The 26,199-nt window shown below is 39.5% G+C and overlaps 2 protein-coding genes across 2 annotated transcripts in view; one reads left to right on the top strand and one right to left on the bottom strand.

Annotated features, from left to right (window-relative positions):
• AVL9 (AVL9 cell migration associated) overlaps positions 1 to 17,724 on the bottom strand; it is a 44,246-nt gene extending 26,522 nt beyond the window's left edge. Inside the window, exon 1 of the mRNA XM_067291280.1 lies at positions 17,614 to 17,724. Within this exon, the coding sequence (XP_067147381.1) occupies positions 17,614 to 17,724 (111 nt within the window). The remainder of the gene's footprint in view (positions 1 to 17,613) is intronic.
• Positions 17,725 to 21,002: 3,278 nt separating this feature from the next.
• Positions 21,003 to 25,465, top strand: LSM5 (LSM5 homolog, U6 small nuclear RNA and mRNA degradation associated). The gene is made up of 5 exons (XM_013948194.2): positions 21,003 to 21,272; positions 22,358 to 22,453; positions 22,666 to 22,693; positions 23,367 to 23,439; positions 25,184 to 25,465. Exons 1-5 carry the CDS (start codon positions 21,227 to 21,229, stop codon positions 25,214 to 25,216), a joined length of 276 nt encoding a protein of 91 aa, XP_013803648.1. The 5' UTR covers positions 21,003 to 21,226; the 3' UTR covers positions 25,217 to 25,465.
• Positions 25,466 to 26,199: the final 734 nt, after the last annotated feature.

A 26,199-nucleotide genomic window follows, 5' to 3' on the forward strand; every position in this document is an offset into this window, starting at 1 on the left:
AGAAAATGCTTAGTCATAAATTAGTCAGCTGTCAAATGCATAATCAGAAATTAATAACCTATGAAAAATACAAAAACATAACAAAGTAATCACACAAAAAATAATCTTACCATTGTACGGAAGATAAAATAAAAGGGGAGGAGATCAAGAAAACAAAACTGAAATTCTCCACCTTACCACACAGTGTCACTCTTTCTCCAATTGTTGCCAACTTCAAAAAAACAAAACAAAACAAAACAAGAAGCCAACCAAAAAAAAAAACAGCCTTGTGACTTGCTGTATCAAATTTTCTTATTCCTCATACTGTATTCCATATACTTGTGTGCAAAGAGATCCTGAAGGTATCCACAAAAAACGAATAAAGATCTAGTGAACGACCAAATTCCTGAACCGAACATAAGTAAGCCACAAAGAACAATTTAGCAAGGAAGGAAAGGGGGAAAGGGGAGAGAGGAAAAAACAGAACAAACCACACAATAGTAAAAGGATTAGCTCGGTGGGGGAAGGAGGGAAGAAATCCAGGCTTTTACTTGTAGTTAGTTATCTTTAAGAATGCATACAGCATTTTAAACAACATATGCCATTAAGCTAACTAGAAGAACATTTGACTTCCAAATGTGACAAACAGTGAAAGTGTAGCATATTCAAGGAGCAGAGGCATGGCCTGCCATTCAGTACATGCATAATTCCTGAGAATCCCATGACACACTTTCCACATTACAGACTGTGAAAACATTAAGCCATTAGAAGTTTAATGTAAGCATTTGCAACCGAGATGATTATACCATACAATTTGATACTGTCCACAGATTCAGACTTGCTGGCTGAAAATACCATTACCAAAATTATTACTGGATTAGGCAGTGCTATCCTCTTTGCAACACGAGTGACCTCAGCAATAAATAAAGCAGAGGTCCTATATTTTAAGAACATATACACTTACAAGGAGCATCTACACTAACTTCCTGAAGCAGATATTTTATTTCAATACACAGTCAATGGAGAGGGGTTCTGATTCAGGCCCTGCAGTAGCTTCTTTTCATCAAATACAGAGGACACCCTGTGACTCCTAGATGTTAAATTCCAATGAATACCTTCCAAAGCATTATTTTTAACAGGCAAATACCGTAAATAAGAATCTAAGGCATCAGCACTTTCATATACTTATGGAACAGCAATGTTTATATCACATTCCAATCAAAATAATGAATTAAGAGAAATGAAAAGATATATAAAGATACATCTAGAGGGAAGAAGAAGGGCGGAATGAACTAAGCTATACAAAAAGCATGCATTCGCTGAGGAATACTCATTTTTAAAGTCCAGAATAAAGCTGAGAGACCTGGCTCCTATGTTCTTTTGCCAGTATGGAACTTGCTGAAAAACTACTACCCCCACCTTGCTCCAGCCCCCAATTTGCTGTCAGCACTTCAGCTGCTACCAGCAACTCCCAACAATAGGGATTTCTGTAGGCTCTTACGGTTTCAAATTCATCAAACTGAACAGGCATTAATGGCACCAATGATAATCATGTTTTATATCAGACTCTTTCTTCCAAAAAGATATATTTTAATATATGAATTTCTGTATGCATGTGTGTGTATGCACGTATAGATGAGGGAGGATCACAAAACTTAGAAAAACAGAATTAAGATTGCTTAAGTGGCCTTAATTAATCTATTTTATCTGTATATGTTACAATAGTCCCAATTTACATGATGACATACTATTCCTCTCCCTTCTGAAAGGGATCCATGCAGAATACCTTAGTTTCTAAGAAGGAATCACATTTGTGTAGGTCAACGGACTGCTGTTTGCACAGGTACTATCTCATATTACAGAGGCTGAAAAGGGTGGAAATAGCAAAGAGGCAGGCTGCTATAGGAAGAAAAAGGACAATTTAACAGCAAAGGCAGCATGCAATGCCCTGGAGAACTTTATTCTACCCCTGCCTCCAGCTTGAGAGTTTCCTGTGATTTTATTTCAAAGCAGTTGCATCAAACTTTTTTCAAGTAGTCACCACAGGGGGGATTCATCTCATCTGACTACATATTGAAAAGCAGGATCTCAGAGCCACTTTTCCGAGGCATTCTGCACAGTCAGAGAAAACAGACATCTCCAGAGGGTGATTCATCTGATCTATGTCTTCCCATCATCTCTAGAGAAAGCTAGCTTAGGCTTTGAAGTCTAATTTACAGATGACTGAAGTAATGCGGATGAATCTCATCCTAACTGTTCCTCATCTTCTAAACATCCTGCTCAACATCTACAGCTCAGTTTGCACAATGGCTTCAATTGCAGTGAGGAAACTTTTGCTACAAAACCCATGCTTTTAACACTTAAGTATTACAGTAACACCAAACAGTCTTTAAAAAAAGCAGTTCTTGTCTCAAGTTAGTTACACAACACTGTCATAATGTTACTTGCCCCTGTCTTAATAAGACCTTGAAATTAAGGCATGCACACATACAAAAGTGATAGCGAGTGAGGTAGAGAGAATCTCAATTGTATCATTTCCAAATTTTTAAACAAGAGGAGCCTCAATAAAATTCTTTTCTCAGCCTGCGCGTGTAAATTGTGCAGTATAGTTTTCCTAGTGAAGACTAATACCCCAAAAAACAAAATAGTTCTTTTTTCTCATCTTCTACTTTAAACCCAAGAACAACCATGGGGGACCTCTCCCTTGGTTCTTCTCTCTCTTTATGTAAAGAAGAAAGAAGAATAGAAAGCTTGATTTTTATTTAAGTACAACAGTGCACTTTTGTATAAATCTATGCGTATGTGCATACATTAGCAGGCACTTCAATTACCCTGTTCGTCATTAACACATATAACTATTCAAAAAGAATGCCTGCAAATATGAGAAAGAATTTGTTAATAAAGCTAGATAGTCAATATGAACAAAGAAATAAATGCAAGTTTTCTTGGTTGATTGTCTGAGCAGATTTTGCAGTTATTTTTTTCCCCCCCTCAAGTGAATTAAAGAGAACTCCTCAACAAAATGAATTCATATTAAAAGTCAAAATCCTCAGAGACTTCAGAAGAACCTATATAACATGAACCACTTTTTCCACTCATTTCTTATTCTTCCAAGTGTCAGGGACCTTCATTAAAGCTGGAAATACTATCATGCCTGTCAAGGGTGTTTTTTGATGGCAACATTTTCTGCCAGTTCATATTTCCTTGATCTGTATATAGGCTGCTGCTGAACTGCAGAACTAAAAATCAATACAAAGTACTATGTTGTGATTTAATGAAGAAAAATAATGGTGCTCTTCAGTGCACAGAGTGTGGTAATTCTTACTGATTACCAAGTTCAAACAAAATACAAAACCCTCCCCCTAAACTGAACTACAGCTGAATTTTTCAAATTGACATTTTTATTTTACCTATAATTTGGTTATGTTAACTAACCTTTTGTAAGCAATTCTTACTGAATCTAACAGGAATTGGCATCTGCCCAACAGTTTGGACCCAAAGTAAGTACTGATACACAGTACTGTCTCATTTGGGGAATGAAAACAAACAAAAAAAATAAAACCATGTAGGCAATCTGTTTTTGTTCCTCCTATTTAAAAGGATTTCCTAGCCAGAGTAAGTTTACCAAACTAAACCATGGTAAGAAAAGATGAGTGCAGACAGAAAAATTTATTTCAGTTCCAACAATTAGGAACTGACTAGGACTATATAGTTACTATAAAAAAAAAAAAAAAAAGAAAGAGAAAGAGAGAGAGAAGTATTCATAAAGATTTGATAAAGGAATGTGCACAAAATACATGTCCATCTAAACTAACATCTGAACATCAGATAGGTAGTCCCCCCATTGATTTTCAATGAACTTTATATTCAGGTAAGGTTTGTCTTCCCTGTGTATGAGAAGTGTTGCTAAGTATTAGCAGTCACAGGAAGAGTTTGATCCTTATTGAACATCAAAACGAGTGATAATTTAACACGTGCATGGTACAGGTTCCCTATCCCCCTCATTCCACCTGCTCTCCCGTGTTCGAACTACTTCATTTACAAGTTAACCCTTCTTAGTCAACACAGTTACAATATATACCCTCCTCTTTAATGTAAATACTTCTGAAGATTTCTCTTCAAACCACAGATGTAAAAAACCTATCCCCAAATAAGTTTATCCACTGCTTCAATAGGGAGAGGATTTCATCCCAAAATTAAAAAAAATATATATTGTCTTTAAAATACCGTAGTTCTGAATGTTTCAGATTTGCATTTTTAGCAAGTTGCAAAGTTTCATGAATCTGTTTTCCATGGAGTAAATCCATTCCATTCCAGGAAACACTCATTCTAACGTTCTCTTGATTACTTGTACTGCGTCAATAGGTAGGATAATTGCTTCAATAAACAAAAGGAGCTCAGCAGAAAACAGTCATTATTCCTATTTAGGAGAACCTTTCCATTCATAAATCATTTCAGCATGTTTCAATTCTTGGATACCAACTCTTCCTCTCTCATTTAAGGATGAAAAGAAGAACAAGAAAAGCAGAAGAATGTTGAATATTGAGGATACTTCTAAGCAGCAGTGACAAATAAAATGGATTAGAATGACACTTAAATTGATCCCTGATTTCAAATACATGAGTATAACTGCTTTTCATTCAAAGTCAGGATTAAAAGAAAAAAAAAGGCCCAGAGACATTAGTCCTAGCATAACCAGATCCATAGGAAACCAGAACACCAATGATTTTTATCTGAGTCACCATAACAACTGCAGCATGCAGCCATATGAAACTCAAAGCACATTGTTCTCAGTGCTGAAGGATTGCATTTATTATTTAAATCATAATTTAAACTAGATTTAAATGACAAACTTTCCTCTTCATTGTATGACAAACCCAACAGATCAGGATCCACAGGACAAAGAGCAGTAATGCCTACACACTGAACACCTCTAACACCAGATTATATAAATATATATACTAGGTAACAGTGATAGGAAATTAATGTATTATAAACAGGTAGGACATCTGTCTTCTCTATCCCTCCAGTTTTATGACCAACTGAATTCTCCCATACCATTAAAGCTATAGAGCAACCACTCAAGTTATAATGACACCACCTGTATTGCTACAGGTGCACAGTGTAACCATTCAAGTTTGCTTTGATAATCCAACTAGGTTAGTAGAGTTTTAACTCTTATGACATTAAAAGTTAAAAAATAACCTTAAAACCCCCAACCTTCATACTTGCTTTTAAAACCATCTTGGTATGTATTCTGGACATTCTCCCCAGTACTTTGTTTTTATAACAATACAATTCAACGCAGATGTAAATGCTGTACTTTGGAGACTTTTGCCCATATCATTCTCATTAAAGCAAGTAAATGCTTCTTCCAAAAAGTAAAGCTCCTTCCAGAAGAGGAGCACAATATTATTGCAGCCATTCCAGCCTAGGGGACTTGCTAGGTAACTCTGTGCCCTCAAGGAAAGACTTTGTGGTCTTATAGAAAATAAGACAGAATTCAGACAGGATGAACTCTTAAGAAGGCACAAGGTACCAGAGAGGTCAGCTTCTCACTAAAGCAAAAGAAGGTAATGTTCAGCTAGCTGTTAAGTTACTTCTGACCAAAGCAGTGACTGGTACAGACCAGGTCAGCAGTAGCCCCATCTTCCATCCACACAACCTGCTGTGGGGCTAGATACTTACAGGGGCTGGTGGCACTTCCTCAATCCCTGGCCAGCACCTAAACCGCACCACGGATGAGACTCAAATGCGCACCTTTTCCCCAGCTCTGCCACACACCGTTTCCCAACGTGAGGAAGTCTGTCCAAGCTAGTAATCCCCTTGTTTTTATGATCTGACAAGTGTTCAGGGTATTTACTGCAAGAATCCTGATGGTCCCAGAACAGTTCTTATTTAACAGTTCTTAGTTTCTTACAAGTTTGAGCACCAGGTTTAAACCTGAGTATGGACAAGCTCACTACCAAGTACGAGGCTGAGAAGCTACACAAAGACAACAGCATTATACACTACAGAACATGCTCTGCCCCAGGTAATCCTAATGGAGCAGGCAGCCCCATGCCCTATCCCCCAGCAGGTCATAATAGGAAAGGAACTTGCTTTCAAATTTTCTGTCAGGAACGTGACAAGCAAGCTTTTAGAAACAGTGCACCTGCCTAGGTGTCATAGTTCAGCACCACGTACAAGCCACAGGCCAGATTACCAAAATCAGACACAAACTCTAAAATAAGGCAATATTAGGAGGGGGAACATGGAGTCAAGACTTGCAGGTTCCAACTTACTGCAACTAGAAGTGATCTTTGGTAAGTGATTTTACACTTTTGTACCTCCCTCTGTTACACCTGTATGTAAATTACATTGCCAACTTTACAAAAGTGCTGGGAGGCCAAGTTACTCTTTGGAAGCACTCTGAAATAGGTGTATGAGAGGTGTCACAGAGATACCAAAATGCATGTTTTACTCATCTAGCATTCATTCATTTATCCAAGTGAGGTCAAAATTACTTGTACAGAGCTTCACTTAAATAACTACAAGGTTGCAATGACATGTACAAAGAACTGACAGACCGTAAAATGAAAGTTAATGATGGTAGAAGGTGTTCTATAACTGTAAATAAATATTTAAAAGTCTTCTCAATTTACACAATAGGGCAACTATGGAGAAAATAATCAGTATGGAACTGTAAAAAGAAGCACTCCTTGTTTCCATTACGGGACTTCAAGGAACCAACTACAGAGCATACTGCCCTTTAAAACTTAAGAACCAAACCAAAAAAACAAAAACAAAAACAAAACAAAACAAAAAAAAAATCAAAACAAAAACCCCATCACACTTGGGAGTTTTTCTTGAACAAAGAACACAATGTATTAATTCAATGGAATAGAAAGACATGCAGAGAGTGGAATTCATCATTAATTCTAAAAGAGATCAGAACCTGTGGTACTACTTACAGACCTGAAGCATCAGATACTAATTTTGCTGTATACTTAATAGTGCATTGTGTACTTAAAATGATTATCACCCCATGCTAATTTGAGTAGCCTCCTTTCTAATAAAAGTTAAAAGCTTCTTTCAAAATTTCAGCCTGTTGAGCATAAGAAGCAAATCCATATATTTCCATCTAGTACACAATAGCTTATAGGTTAATCTTTAATACTCAATGTATGTTATCATTAACTTAGCAACATTACATGCTAGAAGTATTCCCCTCAATAAAAGAAAAAAAGACAGATGCCTCAAGAAAGGCTGCCTGTGGAAGTGATTTAGGAGAGTGACTTCAGTATTCTCATTCAGAAAGACAACACAGGAGAGGACAACGGGAGACTTGGAAACTGTAAGCAATGCTCAGAACAGTTTATAAAAACAGCAGACTATAACCACATTTATTTCTTAGATGTCTCCTAATTCTGCAAACAAGTTGAAGAAAAAAGCTTTTTGAAGATAACTTCCCCACCCCTCATAGGCCCTCTAGGCATGTCTAAAAATAGGCCATATGCACTGATTGTTCAGAGCATTTACATGCTATTTCTGCAGAGCACAACAAGCATCATCTTCTGTAGCTAGAGTACACAACTCCTTCCATTACTATACTCACGAACAAGTCCATCCTTCCCTCTCAAATTATAGGATGAGAACATACGTAATTTAGGAAGAGAAGAGAAGTTAAAGGACACTCTTCCTTCTAAAATTTCAAAACATACTCAATCTTTCTTCTAAAAAATTACTTCTAAAAAATTGTGTCATTCCTGATCTCAAGTTTTATTAGCACACAAGGAACAGAATGTACAATTAGTCAGTCAAGATAGCGGCCTTGTTCTTCAAACACAAACCACCCAAAAAAACATACACAGACATGCAAGTCTAACAATACTTAATGGAAAGCAATCATCATAGTCACATTAATGAGTTAAAATATTTGAAAGTATTTTGAAGATTCTTAGCACAAATTTCTGGTTTCCAAGAGCATACAGAATATTCCACTACTACATCTGGGACATTCGGTTTGCAATGTCATTCTCCATTGGCACATAGAAAAGCAGGTCAAGATTACCTGCTATTATTTTACACAATAAGAATCCCAAGCAACCACAAGTGACTGGTTGTGTGAGCAGTCCAAGACACACACAATACTTTCCCATTATCCACACTTTTTTTGCAGCACAATTAGAAATTTCTGAGTTTCAGTAAATAAAGAGTATTTAGAGTATATTCAAACGCTTCAGGAGTACAGTAAGTGCCTAGTAAGGCAATGTTCACTCATTGTACTAGGAGAGCAGTGACCTGCAGCACTGGGCTGTGGACACCAAGCGCAGCAAAGCTGGGCTTTGTGCCTCTTTTCCATAAAAAAAAGTGAAGTGAGATTATGGGCATGGCTGGTGACACAGTCAAAGCCACAGTTTACGCAGATGTAATAACCACAAAGCCTCATGTAAAGCATAAACAGAAGATCAGGTTTCCTGTGGCAGATCAGGTAGTATAGTAGTAGAGGGACCATATACTTCCTCAACAACCAGTCAGTGGGCTTACAACGTCTTCTGCGTAATTCTGTCTCCTGCAGGTTTTTCTGGCTCTGCCGAAACCAGTTTTTCTTCCTCTCCTTTTAAAGAAGTCAATCATTTCTCAATTCAACTTCACCTTCAGAATGAAGGATTTTTTGAGTAATCATGATATTTTAAACCTACACCCCCAGAGACTATTCTTCCTCTGCCACCCCACATAAATAAAACTTAGACACAGAGCTCAAATGAGTGCCCAAGAATCCCATCACACAAGATCTGTCTACTAGAGTTAGGTATGGAAGTATGCCTCATGACTCTCAATCTTTTACTTTAACAGTAAGGTCTCCCCATTTATTTTACGACATGACTTGCATCTACTAGTCAATCTTTGTTCAGATTAGATTTTTGCTAAAGATCTCTATAATAAGATAAGTAAGGGTTTTTCCATATCATTCCATGCTCTCAAAAACTAAAATGTTAAGGTAAATTAAATTCTTGATCTCTCACTTTAAATGAGACGAGAGGAAATACTTTATGATTCTGAAAAAAAAAAACCCAAAACATTTCTCTTCATTTGCTTTGAAATCAGTAGCCATTTACCACTTCAACTCCTGAAAACTATTATGAAATTCAGTATCAGCTACTACGGAAGATAAAGAACCAACAGCCCCCAAACCCATATCTTACAATCCTTTGCTGAAGCAAGCATAACCAAGCAGAACATAACTGAGACCTAGAGAGCTGGGCCAGTAACTCTCCACAGTAACTATCCATCTACTGATATTCTGAAACAGGTAACACGATTTCTGTGGTAAATCTTTCTACTTTGAATTTATGTCAGCATGCTTTTCTGACTGATTAAGAATTTCTCTCACAAGCAAACTGCTTCCTCATAACATTTCCCCCTGTTTACACTCAAGTTTCATAAGCCATTTAGAGCCTTTTTTCTTTTCAATAGAGAACTATGCATGGCATTCTTCATTAGGTAAGGAAAGTAATATCTTGAAAGCACTTCTCCCACATGCACATAATACAGGAGCAGCAAACCCTCTGTTGGAAGGTGTAGTAAGTATTTATTGTGGGCTATTAAAGCCGAAACAGTATGAAGACCATGACAAAATATTGTCAAATCAATTTTGCTCACATGGTTCTTCCTGTAAATCATCTTCAGATATCACAGCTTGCTACAGCATAGAAAAGTTCCAAATTAAACTATTTAGAATTAAACTATTCAGAAAAAAAATTTTAGACAGAAATTAACATACCTTTTTCTTTAACCTAAGTTTTTCTGTGTTCTAATAACTAGAAACTGTATGTATACACAGAGAGAAAGAATCCACATCGTGTAGTAAACAGGGGGAAGCAAAGATGGAGCCAAATGAGAAACTTAATCTAAAATTAGACATTATGCCTGTATGCTTTTTTTTTTTTTTTTGTCTTTGTTGTTACTAATTTTATGGTTTCTGGGTCTGGATTTTATTGTTTATTTGAATTAATGCTTTTAATGTTGAATTTCATTTTTACTTTTTTTTAAACAATTTACTCATTTTTTTCCCCATGTAGAATTTCTCTTTAAATGATAAGCTGTAGAAAAGTAAACAAATAAACCAGTCTAAGCAAGGTCCCTAACAGCTATTCAGTTAGAAGCTTGTAAGTCATAAAAAACTAAGAAGAAATATTTAGATAAGGTTAGCACTTTTTTGTGGGACCACAGTAAGCCAGTACCCAGAATTTGTTTCAGGCAAGGGCAACTTTCTTCCATAGGGCTCAGTTCATGTGAATCATGGGTTGCCCGAGAAGCATGTAGAAAGTACTACTGTATCAAAATAGTATTTTACATTCACAGGTAACAGTATGAGCAACTATGTATGATAAAGGGCTACAGCTCCTGTCTATTTCTGCTTAGGTCACTCTTCCATCCTTTCTCATTACCAAACAGGTAACAAAGAAAGTTTCTTGAACTATTAATTAAATGTTAATTTTAACTGTTTAAATTAAATTAAATGTTAAAATTAATTAAATTAGATGTTAAAATTACACTGTAAAGTTAAATGTTAAAGTTAAATCTGCCAGGACCTGGAGACCAGGAAGAAAGTCCGGAGAAAGGAAACTTTCCCTTTCTGGAGGTGGATCAGGTTAGAGATCACTTAAACAAACTGGACATACACAAGCCCGTGGGCCCTGATGGGATGCACCCGCAAGTGCTGAGGGACCTGGCTGATGTCATTGCAAGGCCACTCTCAATCATCTTTGAAAGGTCATGCTGATCAGGAAAGGTGCCTGAGGACTGGAAGAAAGCAAATGCAACTCCTAAGTTCAGCAAGTTAGAAGAAGAACAAGGAAGACCCAGGGAACTACAAGCTGGTCAGCCTCATCTTGATCCCTGGGAATGTGATGGAGCAGCTCATCCTGGACACCATTTCCAGGCACATGAAGGACAAGGTGATCAGGAGTAGTCAGCATGGATTCACAAAGGGGAAATCATGCTTAACCAATCTGACAGCCTTCTATGATGAGATGGCTGGCTGAGTAGATGAGCGGAGAGCAGTGAATGCTGTCTAGCTTGGCTGCAGTGAGGCTTTTGACACTGTCTCCCATAGCATGCCCATAGGCAAGCTGAGAAGTATGGGCTGGATGAGCAGACAGTGAGGTGGATTAAGAACTGGCTCAATGACCGAGCTCAGAGGGTCGTGATCAGTGGCATGAAGTCTAGTCGGAGGCCAGTAACTAGCGGTGTAGTCCAGAGGTCAACAGTGGGTGCAGTACAGTTCAACTTATGCATTAGTGACCAGGACGATGGAGCAGAGTGTGCCTCAGCAAACTTGCTGATGATCCCAAACTGAGAGGAGTGGCTGATACACCAAAGGCTTGTGCTGCCAGTCAGAGGGACCTCAACAGGCTGGAGAAGTGGACAGATGGGAACCTCGTGATGTTCAACAACAGCCAGTGCAGAGTCCTGCACATAGGGAGGAATAACCTCTGGGTTATTTCTAGAGAGCAGGCTGGGGGCTGACCTGCTGGAAAGCAGCTTTGCAGAGAAGGACCTGGGAGTCCTGGTGGACAACAAGGTTGAATATGAGCCAGCAACGTGCCCTTGCTGCAAAGGCGGCCAATGGTATGCTCGGCTGCATTAGGCAGGGCGATGCCAGCATGTCGAGGGAGGTGATCCTTACCCTCTGCTCAGCCCTGATGAGGCCACACCTCGAGTGCTGGGTCCAGTCCTGGGCTCCCCAGTACAAGAGAGAGATGGAGTTACTGGGGTTAGTGCAACAAAGGGCCATGAAGATGATTAAGGGACTGGAGCACTTCTCATACAAGAAAAGGCTGAGAGAGCTGGGTCTGCTCAGCCTGGAGGAGAGAAGGCTGGGGGCGGGGCAAATCTTATCAATGTGTATAAATATCTGGAGGGAGGATATAAAGAAGATGGGGACAGACTCTTCTCAGTGGTGCTCAATGACAGGACAAGAAGCACTGGGCAGAAAACTGAAACACAGGAAGGTCCATCTGAATCTAAGGAAAAACTTTTTATTTATTTATTTATTTATTTTTAACTGTGAGAGTGACTGAGCACTGGAACAGGTTGCCCGGAGATTTTGTGGAGTCTCCATCCTTGGAGATGCTCAAAAGCTGTCTGGACACAGTGCTGGGCAGCCTGCTCTACCTGACCCTGCTTGAGCAGGGGGGCTGGACTAGCTGATCTCTAAATGCCCCTTCCAGCCTCAACCATTCTGTGATCCTGTTTTTCAGTCACTTCATTTCAGATGAATGAACATCATGACTGAATGTATACTACCCAAGACCCTTGCACATTTCATGACATTTGCCGTTTTATTTAATTAAGCACTGACAAAGGTTCCCATAACAAGATACCCTATACTTCCACAGGAAAGAAACTCATCACAAGAGATGCTTCAAGCAAATGATCATTACCTTCTTTAATGACCTGGTTGAGAGCCTCTCAAATACCAGAGGGATCTACTTTCCCGCCAAGCTTCTCCTCCCATTCTGCAAGAACATTACTATAACTACATTTTCTCTTTGGCAAAGAGATATATCAAATACAGCAAACAGCACTTTCTGGATATCTCATCAGTATCACTGTATAAATCAGTAACTGATAGGCCTAGATAAGAGGGCTGGAGATCTGCTAGTGCAAACACAAACAAAAACATACAGCTCCTCCACAAGTTCACTCAACATTAGCTAGAGAACACTCCTTCAAATGTGTTAAGATGTGCCATCTTAACAGTGAGCAGCAATTCCAAATTTGTAACAATTAGACAGAAAACTACATCTTCAGACCACACAATCCAGCTGACAGTATTATATGTATGGTAAACCTTAGACTTGTTTCTTACATAAACCTACTTTACACAAGAGAAGAGAAAAAGAGGAAAAAAAGACCAAACACTAACCATGTGCCCTTGAAAGGAGCATGTAGAATAACCATCACATTCATGCTATATATCAAAAGGCACACACAAATGGACCAATTCTTTGAGTCTCATTCTCTTTTTTTAAAACAAATGTATACGAAAAAAATTTAAGAGAGCTATACAAGAAAAAGAAGTTCCTACACAATTCTAAACTGCACCTAAAATTATGTGCTGTATAGGTTAAACTTTTTTTACACTTAGCTTTAAGTTAAAGAACAGTTCCTGTTCTTTAAAATATCTACACTCTATATGCATTTTCTGGAAGTCTATTGAGGAAACACAGATAGAAACACAAGACTTTGAACTTGTTTGACTGAGAAAACTCTTTTAATCTCTGTTGTAACAGGCAAGCTTGCTATATGATCTCTTATTTTTAAACTCATCAAGTTCAGTCTTAACTGTTCCCATCTGAAAGCAGCTTTAGAACTTCACTTAGCTAGCTAGTAGTTTCTCATCCCCAACCTAGAACGTATTCACAGACACTTCATATCCATTTGCCCTGGTGCCAGTCCTGCCTTTAGCTTAAAGCTGTTTTTTTCCCCCTCCTTGCTTTTCACCTTCCAACAGTCTCCTGAAATATGATTTTATGTGGTGTAGTGGTTAAATGAGCTCTTCAAATGCCATAAAACAAACATGACCACCAAAACCAGAAGTCCCAGACTATCACTGTCAAGAGACACTCTTCTCACCCCCATGCTAGTCTTCGCCTTGTTCCAGCAGAGTTGTTTTCTGCAGATGTACACGACAGAAACAGAATCAGTGAACCAACCAACTTAAAAATCAAAACACCAAAACAAAGTTTACTTTTTGGTCACATCAGTTCCCTGTGTCAGCTTACTACAGAGCTATCTTTCCCTCACAGCAATGTGGAGGCAGGAGAGGAAAAGGGGAAAATGTTCCCCTATTTGTAGAGCTGGCTTACAGTGTTTATCCAACTACAGCCTGAAAACTCATTTTACTAGCCTACATAACCAAGCTCTTCTCAATTCTCCTCTTATAAAACAGGTTGCCCAAGGGCCATCTCATCCATTCCTGGAACTGACAGAAACAGCCTGAACCTATCTTTCCGAAAGATGGCGATCAGAACTTTTATACATCAGTACATATATTGATACACTGTAGGACTACATTTGTTGTTTTCTTCCTGCCCTCAGTCACACCACTTCTGTGGCTTATAATTATCCTTGATCACATGCAGTCACTTTTCTCTTCCAGAGGTCTCTTGGTGTTAACTCTCATGCCTATAATGTTATTACTACTCATTCCTGCTGCATGTTTTCATATTGCATCCCTTTTCCATCATTTCAGCATTATCATCCATTTTCGCAAGACATTCCAACCTTCCTTTGTAATGTTGACCCCTCAAGTTCACTCATCATCAAGTTAGAATTTACGGTATACAGTAGTTATTGTTACATTGTCCCAATACCTGTCTTGAGAAACACCACTTGCAAGCACCTTTCAGACCAGCAGTTCCTCTTTTGACACAAATTTGTTGCTGTTTCCTCCCCTTTAAACTGTTCCCCACCCAAGTTCTAGCTCTTGTACTAATTCTCCAATATTGCCATCTTTGAAAATAATTTATTTTGAGGTACTTTATAAAACATAATCAAATTCCAGGCAGGTAAGTATTGTTTTACACACACACACACACACACACATAAATCTTTTTTGTTTTTACATAAAAAGTAAAAGAGTAAACCAGTCATTTACTCTTATGAAAGATGCAGGTCAGTCAGGCATGATCTATCTTTAGTAAATCCACATAGGACTCATTCTACTTACTTTCATATTGTTAATTAATTCTTTCCTTCGAAAATTCTCTAGAGCCTTGCATATTACTGATGTCAACCTCATTAGGCTATAGCTGCGCAGATCTCTGCCTCCAGTTCTTTTAAGAAAATGCATTTTCCATACTTCAGTAATAAACCTGCCAAGTTGGAGGTAGCATAGGTTTAAAATCCTTGCTTTGAGGTCTTCAGCTTCATGAATAAGTTCTTCCTAAATTCTGAAAGAAGTTACATGACTCCATTAATCAAGCTTACTGAATTTAGATTTTGCTTCCTCATCCCATCTTTGTTTTCATGCTTGGCATCAGTTTTTATTGAAAAAGGAGACCTTGGACTTGTTCGAATCATATGCAAATTACCGTCAATCTCTCCTTTTGCTTACTGACCTCCCTCCTCCAGTTATTTTTATATTTATGCAGCTGAAGACCCCTTTACTTAGATTTCCTTTAGAAAGTCTGTCTGTTCGTGATTCTAACAATTTTCATTCTATTCCTACAGTTCTTATCTCGGTGACACAGCTACCCTCTGCCCTCTCCAGCTACTTTCCTCTGCAAATTCTCTGATTAAAAAGATTTTGGTTTGGAAGCTTTGCTACCCAATTTTTGACAACACTTGAAAATTTCCTTCTACAAACATTTTATTGGCAGTGAGATAAAACTCAGTTATCAATAAATTTATAACTTTTGTTCTGTTATTGCATCAACACTGCATAGTTGTACAAGAAAGAAAGATCCCAAAAGAAGAACAGAAGCAACAAAAGCCACATCTGCTTTTGTCTCCAACCTATGTTTCTTCCACGTGGCCAAAAACAAGGTGAGGGCAAAAACATGCTATTCTTCCTACAGATGTTCAACTGGTGTTGATCTCTTAACAGTCTTTGACAAGGAAGTGACCGATAAATACTGCAAACCTAGCTAGATGATCCAGTTACTTCATAGAAACTGATCCTGCAAACATACACATTTGAATGGCCCCTATATATCCTGAGAAAAAACAAAGCGCTACAAAATCATGCAGGTTTTTCAGAAAAGATTTAGTAATGCACTCAATGCATAACATCGCTCTTAAGTTTCAGCTGCTGCTGGTGTGATCTCTTCTTTTACATGTTGCCATCCTGTGCTTGTTTTGCTTACTGAAGCATAACAAAAATTAGTTTAACTCCTTGTTACCTTGTACTAAATAAGTTGGTTTCCGACCCCTTCTCAGATAATCAGTATGTTCTTTTGGTAATTTTCGCAGAGACTAACAATGAGCTAGGTAAAGAGACTGGTCTGCCTTCTCTCACTTTCAAAAGGGCCTCTTCTAGGAATGTTGAAGGGAAGGATACTGGTAAACCAGTGCTATGGGTTACTAGACCATTCAGTTCTCTAACAATTGAAACATATTGGACCATTTCGAAAAGCACAGAGAGCTTCATCCACTCTTCCAGATATGGGAGCTAGGAGGAAGGGCGGTGGGGGGAGCATTAGTGAACAACTGCCCACATTGAAACAGTGAAATACAATCTTTAAAGATTAGCTAATGAGAGAAAAGAAGAAAGGGGAAGGAAACAAAAGGGAAGAGAACAATTATAACAAACACAGTTTGTGTTAAACATTCACTGATGTAAATTAGAAGCTCAAGACACAAAATTTGGGTTTGATCATTACAACTACCCTGACTGGCACTTCATACACCATTTGTTTACCAGAAATACTGCTAGTCATGCAAACTCAGAGCAAATCAATTCCAAAATTATATCTACCTGCTCCGATAATAATGAAGCAACTATATTTGGTGACTATTTGGGTAACAAAATCTGCAGACAACTGATTATTTTTCCCTTTAGGAACGGGAAGTCCAAGAGTTCAAAATTTTCCTTCAACATAGCCATATTTAAAAACAAAACAACAACAACACAGCCATCTGAAAAGAACAGTTATTCATCATTTGATCATTTCAAATGTATGTGTACTTCTGAACACAAAACTCACTGTCTTTCTAAGCAGAGGTCAGTATTTATTCGACCTCAAGACTTCTAGAGACTGCCCAATCACAAAGCGCGTAATGACTCTAGAAGCTTAAATACCGGTTTTATTTTAATACTGCAGCATTAAGCAAAACACTGTTTGAATAGCCATTATTTTGTTGGCTCAAATTCAATTCCTACCGACACAAAACAAGCTTTAAAAAAAAAATCCTCCACTGTAACAGAGCTCTTAAAATTGAAAATCACAGAGAAAATGAGGGGGAAAAAAGAAAACAGAGGATAAAATACACTAAAATCCTTTTGGACAAGGAGTCAATAGTGCTCCAGGAGACCGAGCGCAGGGGCAGAGAGCTCTCTCTCTGCTTTCTGGTAGGTGACTCGATTCTTACTTCGGGGATTCACCCCATGCTGGGGGGATAAAGCACCGGGAGGCATCCCCTCCTCACGTCAGGGCTCCTGCACAGCCCCACTCAGGCCTCCCCAGCTCCATCCTTGGCTGAGGCAAGGACGCTAGTGGATTCACCTCAGGAAAAAAAAAAAAAATAAATAAATAAATATATATATATATATATATATGTATGTTTTTTGACCTTCTGGGAGATCCCCTCAGCCTCTAGGCCCTTACCGATCAGCAGTGGTTATGGGGGGACACCGGCCGTGAGGAACTCGCGCCGCCGCGGCCGCCCCGCGCCTCAGGCCGCTCAGGCGAGGGCAGGGCAGAGCCGCGCGCGCCTCCACAGACGCCAACAGCCGCTGCCCGCACGAGGCGAACTGAGTCACGGCCCCGGCAGCGCCCCGCGCCCGTCGCGCCGCTGGGCTCAGGGCGCCGCCGCCGGCCCAACGCGCTCCCGAGCTTTGCCGACCCCGCGGAAACCAGCGACTCCCCCTCAAAACGAGCCCCCCACCCGCCCCGCGGGGAGCAGGCGGGCGCCCCTCACCTGGCAGCCCTTCTTGTGGTGGAAGCCCACCACCACGATGTGCAGCACCGGCCCCCGCTGCGGGCCGGCCGGCGGCGGAGGCGGGGGGGGGGAAGCGCCCCGCTTCTCCATGGCGATGGCGGCGGCACCCCGGGCCGCTCGCTCCGCCTCCCGGCGCCCAGGGGCCCGCGGAGCCGCCGCGGCCGCTTCCTTCCGCAGCGCCGGCCCGGCCGCCGGGGGAGGGAAGGGACAGGCGGGCAGGGCGGAGCGCCGGCGGCAGCGCCTGCCGCCGCCGCCGCCGCGCTGGTTTTGCCCGGCGCCCTCACGGGGCCGCCCCGCGTCCGGGAGTGGCGTCCCCGTCCCGCCGCCTTCCGAAGGCATTTTCGGGGGAAAAAAAAAAACAAAAAACGAAAAACACCGAAACACGCTAGTTTTATGTCGGCTCCCGGAAAAACTCCGCCGCCTGGCCGGCTCCCACCGGGAGCGCCCCGCCTAGCGCGGTGCCCGCAAAGGGGGCAGGTACGGGACAAAGCGGCAACTAATCCCGCCTCTCTCTTTTCTTTTTTCACCCTTCTCAAAGCCACTGTGAAAATACAGAAAACACTAAACGCCCAGGCTGCTTAATTTATGGCAGCACACATCTCTGATTTTAATTCACATAGGTGAGAGGGTTTGCGGAGGACTGAAAATAAAACAAAAGATAAAAATTTAGTCCGAAAGCTTTTTTTTTTGCATAGATCTTCCATTTTCAAAGTGTTGCCGTTCAAACAAATTAGGGCTTCATGATGTTTTCAGAGCTTGAGAGAAGTCAGCTGTGGGGTTGCTTAACTTGAAGCATGTCCATTAATGGATTAAAGTTAGAAAAATAAAGTTAATTCTCCTTCCATTAGAATGTTAAACTACTAAACATACATTAGGATATCCTGAGGAAGAGAGTTTAAAGACTTCCCAAGAGTACAAGCAAATTTAGTACAAGAGCGTTAAAATCTTTATCTTGCTGTGCACAGACCATGCTCCCTCATTAACCTTTCTTAGGAGTCAGTCCTGTTTATTTAAATCAACAGCATTTGCTAGTGATTGTACTCTTAATAATTAGGATTCCTTGTGGAAATCAGAAGAGATTCTTTTTGAAAAAAAACTATAAAAGAATAATGCTCAAAGAAAACCTCATCATTAACACAATACCCAGAAGCTCCAATTATAACAATAAAGTCTATAATTACATATTATTCTTCAACTTCAACAGCAGTTCCATTACATAAAATATATACTTTAGGGAACAAAGGATAAACTGCAGGAAACAATCCTTCACTGGCAAGAGAATGATTCCTTATGAGGCCTTTTCTGTAACTTACTTTTATGATGTTCAGTGTAATTTCAAAAAAGAAAAATGTGTGAAATATGAGCCATTATCTCCTCCAGTAATGAGATATACCAAAAAAAAAAAAAAAGGAGATGCCTGAGAGTATTTTTATCTCACGTTCAGTTAATTGAAGAAAGGGCAATGTGGCAGTACTCTCACTGCTATGGATTTTGCATTATAGGGACATTACAATGAGACTGCTGGATAATTGTGGATTATTGCTTCTCTGAATAGGTTATTAGTTTTTTTTCATTGTTTGAAATTTTCTTTCCCACTAAGGCAATAAAAATGTTAAACATTGGACTGAATGACATCAGCCTGTTCTGGAAAATCGATCTGATTGACATCTTCTATGTCTTTTTCACAGCTAACACTGTGTGTTTGTTTTTTATGAAATGGAAAGGGAGATAGAACAGCTATGAAACAAAAGCTCCTGGAAAAGTCTCAGTTGGAACTTTCCTAATGGAATTTACTTTCTCAATGCATATTTAATAAATATCAATAACAAACTCGAACAAACTCAATTGGCCATATAGATAGTTCTTTTCTCTCAGCAGTAATATTTACTTAGCTACCACCAGCTATTATGTCATTAGCATAGTAATCAGCATTTGTCACTCATTCTGAATTTAGTAGTGATAATCAAAGTTATCAGAGCAGATTATCTGAGGCGAGACTTCTTGAGATGAATAACCTTTACAAGAGAAGTATGTTTTATATATCTAGAAGTAGCCTTAGAGGTGAGCAGTGCCTGCAGTAGCTGGTAGTTTCACTGAATTTGTTAGGTATAGCCCACTTTCCTAAAGGAAGGAATTGTGAATTTGTAGAAGAGAGCATGTGACTAAAAATAATTGTTCTAGGATTTCTGTTAATAAGCATAAATGAAATCGTAGCATGGAACTGAGGTTTGTAACTAATTTCTTGCTGGTTGCAATCTCAGTTCCTGTGTGGAGTCTATTTTTTCTGAGGCTCTTACCCTAAATACTAGCAAAAACAATCTGAATTAATGACCATGACACTGCTTGGGATTATGATCTCTCACTTGGAAACTTCTCCTGTAAACAAAGTAAGAAAGATAAAAGACAAAGAAAGTAATGATGGGCTAGAGATTTCATGAATGTCTCAGAGTATTAGAAAACTGAAGTATATTTTACAAAGACAAAAATCTTAGATATGAATATTAAAATATAGAAAACCATTAGTTAAATGAACAAAAAACCCTGAAGAACAAAATGATTATTTTGATCAAAATATGGGAAAAGGCAGTAAGGCAAGAGATAAAAAACTTCTGAAATGTGAAGGGTCATCTGTCTTCATTATTGTGAATTCAGCTGCACAAGAATTTCATTAATGGCATGTTTAGGATAAATACGTATTTAAGATGACCTTAATGAATTGTGGTCGTTTGATTCAGAGCACTGCATATAGCTCTGAACCTGTCTAGTTTCAAGACAGTTCTAGTTTTGCTGCTTATGCAATATTGCTTGGCTTTTGTTTTATCTTTTTCTTTTGTCTACCCTCAGTGACTATGTACATCTCCCACAAAAGGAAAAATATTTAGTTAAAATTATTTTGGCGTGACAGTATTTAGTCAAAGTATTTAGTCAATAACCTTCAGAAAAACACGATTTTGTAAAATATTTAATTTTTCAAAAGAGAAGAGACTAAAGCTTGACAACAATCTCCAATTCGAGTCATTAATATTAGCCAGCGCTACCATTAAGCGCAGTAAATTTCAAGCAATTCGAGAAATCAGGAGGATTTTTAAAGCACTTGGAAATAACGAAGCTTTGGGCAGAGAGCCATGCTCACCCTTAAACACAGCGGGGCTCGCTCTCTGCTGTAACATTACAGCTTACGTTAGTTAGTAAGCGGGCGCAGATGGCACAGTGGCTTTTCCACTTTGAAGCAGAATTTAAATCCCTTAATTTCTGATCTGGGTCACGGCACTGAGCCCTACCGCAGCCGAGGGGGTAGGAGCACGGCATTCGTGCAGACAGCGACCGAGCCCCTGCCTGCTGATTAGAGAGAAGGAGGTACCAGGTCTGCCTTAAGAGGAAAAATATTCAGAGCCCCTCCTGCGTGGCTAGGGGCCGGCCACGGCGGCCATGTCCCCCCCGCTGCCCGGCCTGGGCCCGGGCCCAGCGCAGCCGGGAGGGCCGAGCGCTCGGACATCGGCTAGGAGGGGCTGCCGCTCCGACCCAAGAGTGGGCCTCGCCGTCAGGGGACCGTTCACTTCCGCGGGAGCGATTGGTTAGGCCTGGATCCAATATGGCCGCCAACGCGACTACCAACCCGTCTCAGCTCCTGCCGCTCGGTAACCAGTGCCGCCGCCGCTGCGGTGCCTCCGCTCTCTCCCGGTTGTTGTGGCGGCGGTTTGTGGGGAGGCTCCCCTCAAACGAAGGGCGAGGAGGGAGGGCGGTTTCTAGGCTCCCCTGGCGCCGCGCGTGGCGGGAGGTTTGAATGGGGGCCGGAGCGGTTGGAAGGCGAGAGGCGGAGTGCGCGTCACGCGCTGGTTGCCTCGCCTCGCGCGGCGGCGGGTGTGACGTCACGGGCGGCGCGCGGCGGGTGCGCGAGGGCAGCGGTTGGAGCTCGACTGGGCGGGGCAGTGGTGGGGGTGCGGGGTGTCTCTGCGGCAGTGTGGAGACTTGGCTGTGCCGGCGCGGGAGCGAAGCGGGGCTCCCGCCCTCGGCGTGCGAGGGCTACGTAAAAAAGTCGTGCCCGTCACGCCTTAAAGCTAGGTGGCTGCATGGTCCTAGCTCAAATGTCAAGTTTTCTTGGTGGAAGAACAAAATAAACCCCTAAAACTGAGGTAATGTGTAGTATAAGCTTTCTATTCCTCTGAGAGGAGGTGGTCAGGGAAGAAAGGTGAGGAGAACAGGCATATCTTGTCAATAAAACTTCTGTCTTGCGTCTTTTGTTAAATTGTGGGGACCTGGTACATTATAACACTCCTCGGGCTGCTCAGGAGCAATGTCTGGATTGGTAAACTGTTCAGTTTCTGGCAAATGTTAATTGAGAGAAGTTTTAAATTTCTGTCTTGGGGTGGGGGGAATAATAATGAGCCTTTAAGAATGGAGAGCATTCAAAGAAATTATTCATAGCTTTAATTTGGATGCAGCACAAAGATATGCTGAAGATTATCTAACTTTGATGCTGAGCAATCACATACTAATTAAACATACAACTAGCAGCAATAGTAATATGTCTTCACCAAAGTAAGTATGTCTATACAGTACTGTTACCTTAAAGACTTGTAATATTAGTAGTAAGCTGTGTAAGGAAAACACTTATTTTTCTCTGTCTTACTAGTGTCCTTGACAACTACTCTTTTTCATCATAATGTTAAACTTTCTGCTTAGAAGCATGTTTTTAATCCCTTTTTTTTTTTTTAATTTACAGAACTTGTGGACAAATGCATAGGTTCACGCATTCATATTGTGATGAAGAGTGATAAAGAAATCGTTGGAACGCTTCTAGGATTTGATGACTTTGTCAGTATCCTTTGATGGAACTGTTTAAGGCTAAACTTTATGTTTAGGCTTAATTCATTTGTTGCTTTTAAGAGTTCGGAGTTCACTGAGTAGAAACTTCTTGTATTGATTAATATGTTACTCTGATTTTATTTTATAGATAAAATCACACTTCCATGTAAAATGAAAATAATTTAAAGGTTCTGTGCCTTATTTTCCTTGAAACTAGACTTTCAGATATGGTGTTAGAAGATGTTACAGAATTGTAAGTATTATTTCTTTCTCTTGTGACTTTTTAAACTTTGTTTTCCCAAGTTACAAAAACATGGTATCAGCAAAGTGTTCTGATATTTTTGGAAAGCTTGCTGACAGAATAATTCAGACCTTAGAGTTAAACTAGAGGATGATCTATTGAGGACAGCCATGTCATAGACCATCTGTTTCCTGGTTTATCTTGGTAAATATTTTTAATGAAGCTCCTAATTTATAGCCTTAATTTTGCATAGGTTCTGTGTGGAACTCTCCAGTAGTTTGTTTTTAAGTCTTCGTAACATATAGGCAAAAACTTGGAAACTTGGCACACTTAAGGATAAGTATTTATTACTTTGTCTTGCAATCTTGCTATTTGAAACCTATTTTGAGTATTAGTGGTAGTCAAGATTTTGGTAAGATTTAGAGAGTAAGTCCATGTCTTTATGTACCAAGAAGAAAAGTACAGTAGATCTCTTTAGTCTTCAGGTAGCTTTCTTTACCCAGATGGCCAATGTATAAAAATTATGTTGTGACATAGCTAATGTATTTGTTACTTCTGATAAATTCTATTGTAGTATAGAGCTTTGTGTCAGTACTATAATCAAAACTATAATCATTTTCCATAGTTACATGTTCTTATTTACTTGCATGTTGTTTTTTTTTTTTCCCCCATCATGCTGTTTCAGTGAAATTACACCTGAGGGCAGAAGAATCACAAAACTAGACCAGATTTTACTAAATGGAAATAACATAACAATGGTAAGTCATCATGGCAAAGAGACTGCATGCATTTATTTTCTGTACTTGTTGAATTCAATTATTGCTTGATTTGCTACTTCAAGCTGAGTGTTCCATTACTTAAGCTGCTTCAAGTAGCTTCAGGGACATATATGTATATGACTGAGGCTAGAGAAGCGATCTTATTGCCATACTTGTCACATGTTACAGTTTAAAATTCGTGAAAATAGGATGACCATAATTTCATTTTGGTGAATCCTTTTCTGGTCTTCAGATGTGTTAGGGAGTTGCTTCTGGCTTTGGAATCTTCTTTGTAGCCTGGTTGATATAGTGGCTTTTGACTCATGAGTGCTTGGCTGTATAATTATGTAGGGCAGGATGCATTTAAATTGCATCCATTATTTTATGTACAGATGCAGCAGTTTGGATGTTTATACTCTTGTCAAGTCATTCAACTGTTAAAATAGCATGTGATGCCGAGGGAGCAGTGCCTTTATGTGCTCTGAGAAAAGATACAGAGGTCTGTTGGGCTATACTGAACTAGAAGCACTATGATTTTAGTTTACTGCATGTTGATATATGTAGACCAGGACTGAACCAATAATTGAATATTGTGATTATGCATCCCTAAGCTGAATTCTGCAACTTTCTAGACACTTTACCACAAAGATAGACCTATTACAGTAGTTTTTTTGCTTATTTACATAGATGGCTGCAAAGTCAGGGCCTACTACATCTGAATATAAGGGCATTCCTAGTTCTGTGAGAAGAGGAAGAAGACAGACTTGAGTCTAGGCTGACTCTCTGAAGGAAGAATAACCTCCACATCACTGCTTTCTTACTCTGTGTCCCAGCTTTCTGAGCAAGTGCCATCTTGCCTTGATTTCTAAGCCTTTTCCACTTTGGCTATTCTCCTGATTCCTTAACAAATAGTGCATATTCTGACTTCTTGTATGGGGTGAAATTACGGTCATCCAGTAGATGTGGTAGTATCTTGCCCTTAAAGCAGAAGTTGCTGATTCTTAGAGTGCAAGTATTGGGCAATACATCTTGTATCTATTTTTGAGGCAAATCTTCTCCAGGTAAAAAATTTATGCTTTAGTTTTTTTTTTTTTTTTAACCCCTCTTCCCAAATAAGGAAAGATCTTTGCCTTTAGAAGCTCTCAGCTAATTATTAAGAAAATCTTGGTAAAAGCAATGTTTGACTGAAATTTTTTTTTCTTATTCATATTTTTCCTTTTGTATTGTTCAGTTCCTTATTTTCTTCACAGGAAAATACTGTGTTGACTTATTTCCTGCTATGTTTAGAAGGATTCAGGCTCTTTATAAGCCTTTGCACTCTGCTTTGCAATAAAAATTGGAAAGAGGAAATGAATTTCCCAATATAGTAACAGTCTGGGGAAGAACCACTAATTGGAGAAAAGCTTCTTGACAGGAAGCATACTCTTTGTCCTTTTAAAAATGAACTGTAGTCTTTGTAGGCAGAATCATCTTCTTGAATTGAATAACAAATAACATTATGATATATAGGAACTCTCTAGTATTAAACTTTTTTTGTATTCTGGAGTTTCTTTTTGACACCTGTGCTTCTCTGGCAGTTACTAACTTGCCCTTTTGGGAGGGTAGGATAATATCAAATACAAAAAACATTTTTGTGTTTTGCTGTGAATTCTCCATCTGCTAAAATGTTAAGCAAGAAGCGACAGATGCGGGTTTGTATAACTCATCCATGGCACTAACACAAAACCGTCTTACTCTTTTATAGCTGGTTCCTGGAGGAGAAGGACCTGAAGTATAAATTGATCCATTTGTCATCTATGAAGACAAGTTATATATGTATTCTAAATAGAGCTTTTGGGGTATGGGTGTGGGGGGAGGTTGTGTTTTGTTTTGTTTTTACACACATTTGAAGTTGATATTTGATAAAAGACAAAGACTTTCTCTTCAGGAAAGATGCATTGCTAATGCTGACTTTGTAAGTTGAAATCATGACTTTCTTGTAAAGGCACACTAATCTGTTCTGAATAAAAGGCTTTCTTTTTGTTAATTATTTTGCTTGGTTATGTAAGTGCACAAGTTTAAGATGATTTTGCAACTGTTTCATGGAATGCAAAATAACAGCTTATGTTCCAGTTGCTGTCAATCAGTCTTTAGTTTTCTATATATGTTGCATTTGTTTATATCACAAGTCTATGTAAAAGTTCATGAGCCAAGACGTTGTACTACTTTGGAGTGCAGGCAGAGATTAAGCTGGATCATTTGTTTAAATGCTACTTGAAGCTGAATCACCTGAAGCCAAGGTGAATGTTATGAAGTGTAGTATAATTCTGAGAAGTTTGCAAAGTGGATGTATCTTTGAAGTTCAGGATCTTCTGGTTCTGCTGTCCCAGAATAGTTGGGATTGGAAGGGACCTCTGGAGATCATTCAGGTTCATCTCTCTTGAACTTCTTTTACTTGGTAGATACACTTTCTTACAGTAAAGACACTTTAATCATCATTGTTAATCAAGAAAAGATCAGGCCTAGTTCATGTTCAGGAAGAAAAAAGGCTAGTCTTACAACTTTTCACTCATTTACTGGAGACCACATTTTCACCGCTAAGTGGTGTTGTGTGTACTTAAATTAGAAGTTGCCCAGGCTTTCTTGCATGGTTTAGAGTAGTTATTTCAGAGTAAATATGTTCTTTTGGATGTTTCTGTGATCCAAACAGAAACATGACAGATATTGGAGGAAACCTCTACTTTGGGAGAGGTTTGATAAAGTAAGGAACTGGTGCGTTTA

This window comes from Apteryx mantelli, chromosome 2 (assembly GCF_036417845.1).
Source record: "Apteryx mantelli isolate bAptMan1 chromosome 2, bAptMan1.hap1, whole genome shotgun sequence".
NCBI lineage: Eukaryota > Metazoa > Chordata > Aves > Apterygiformes > Apterygidae > Apteryx > Apteryx mantelli.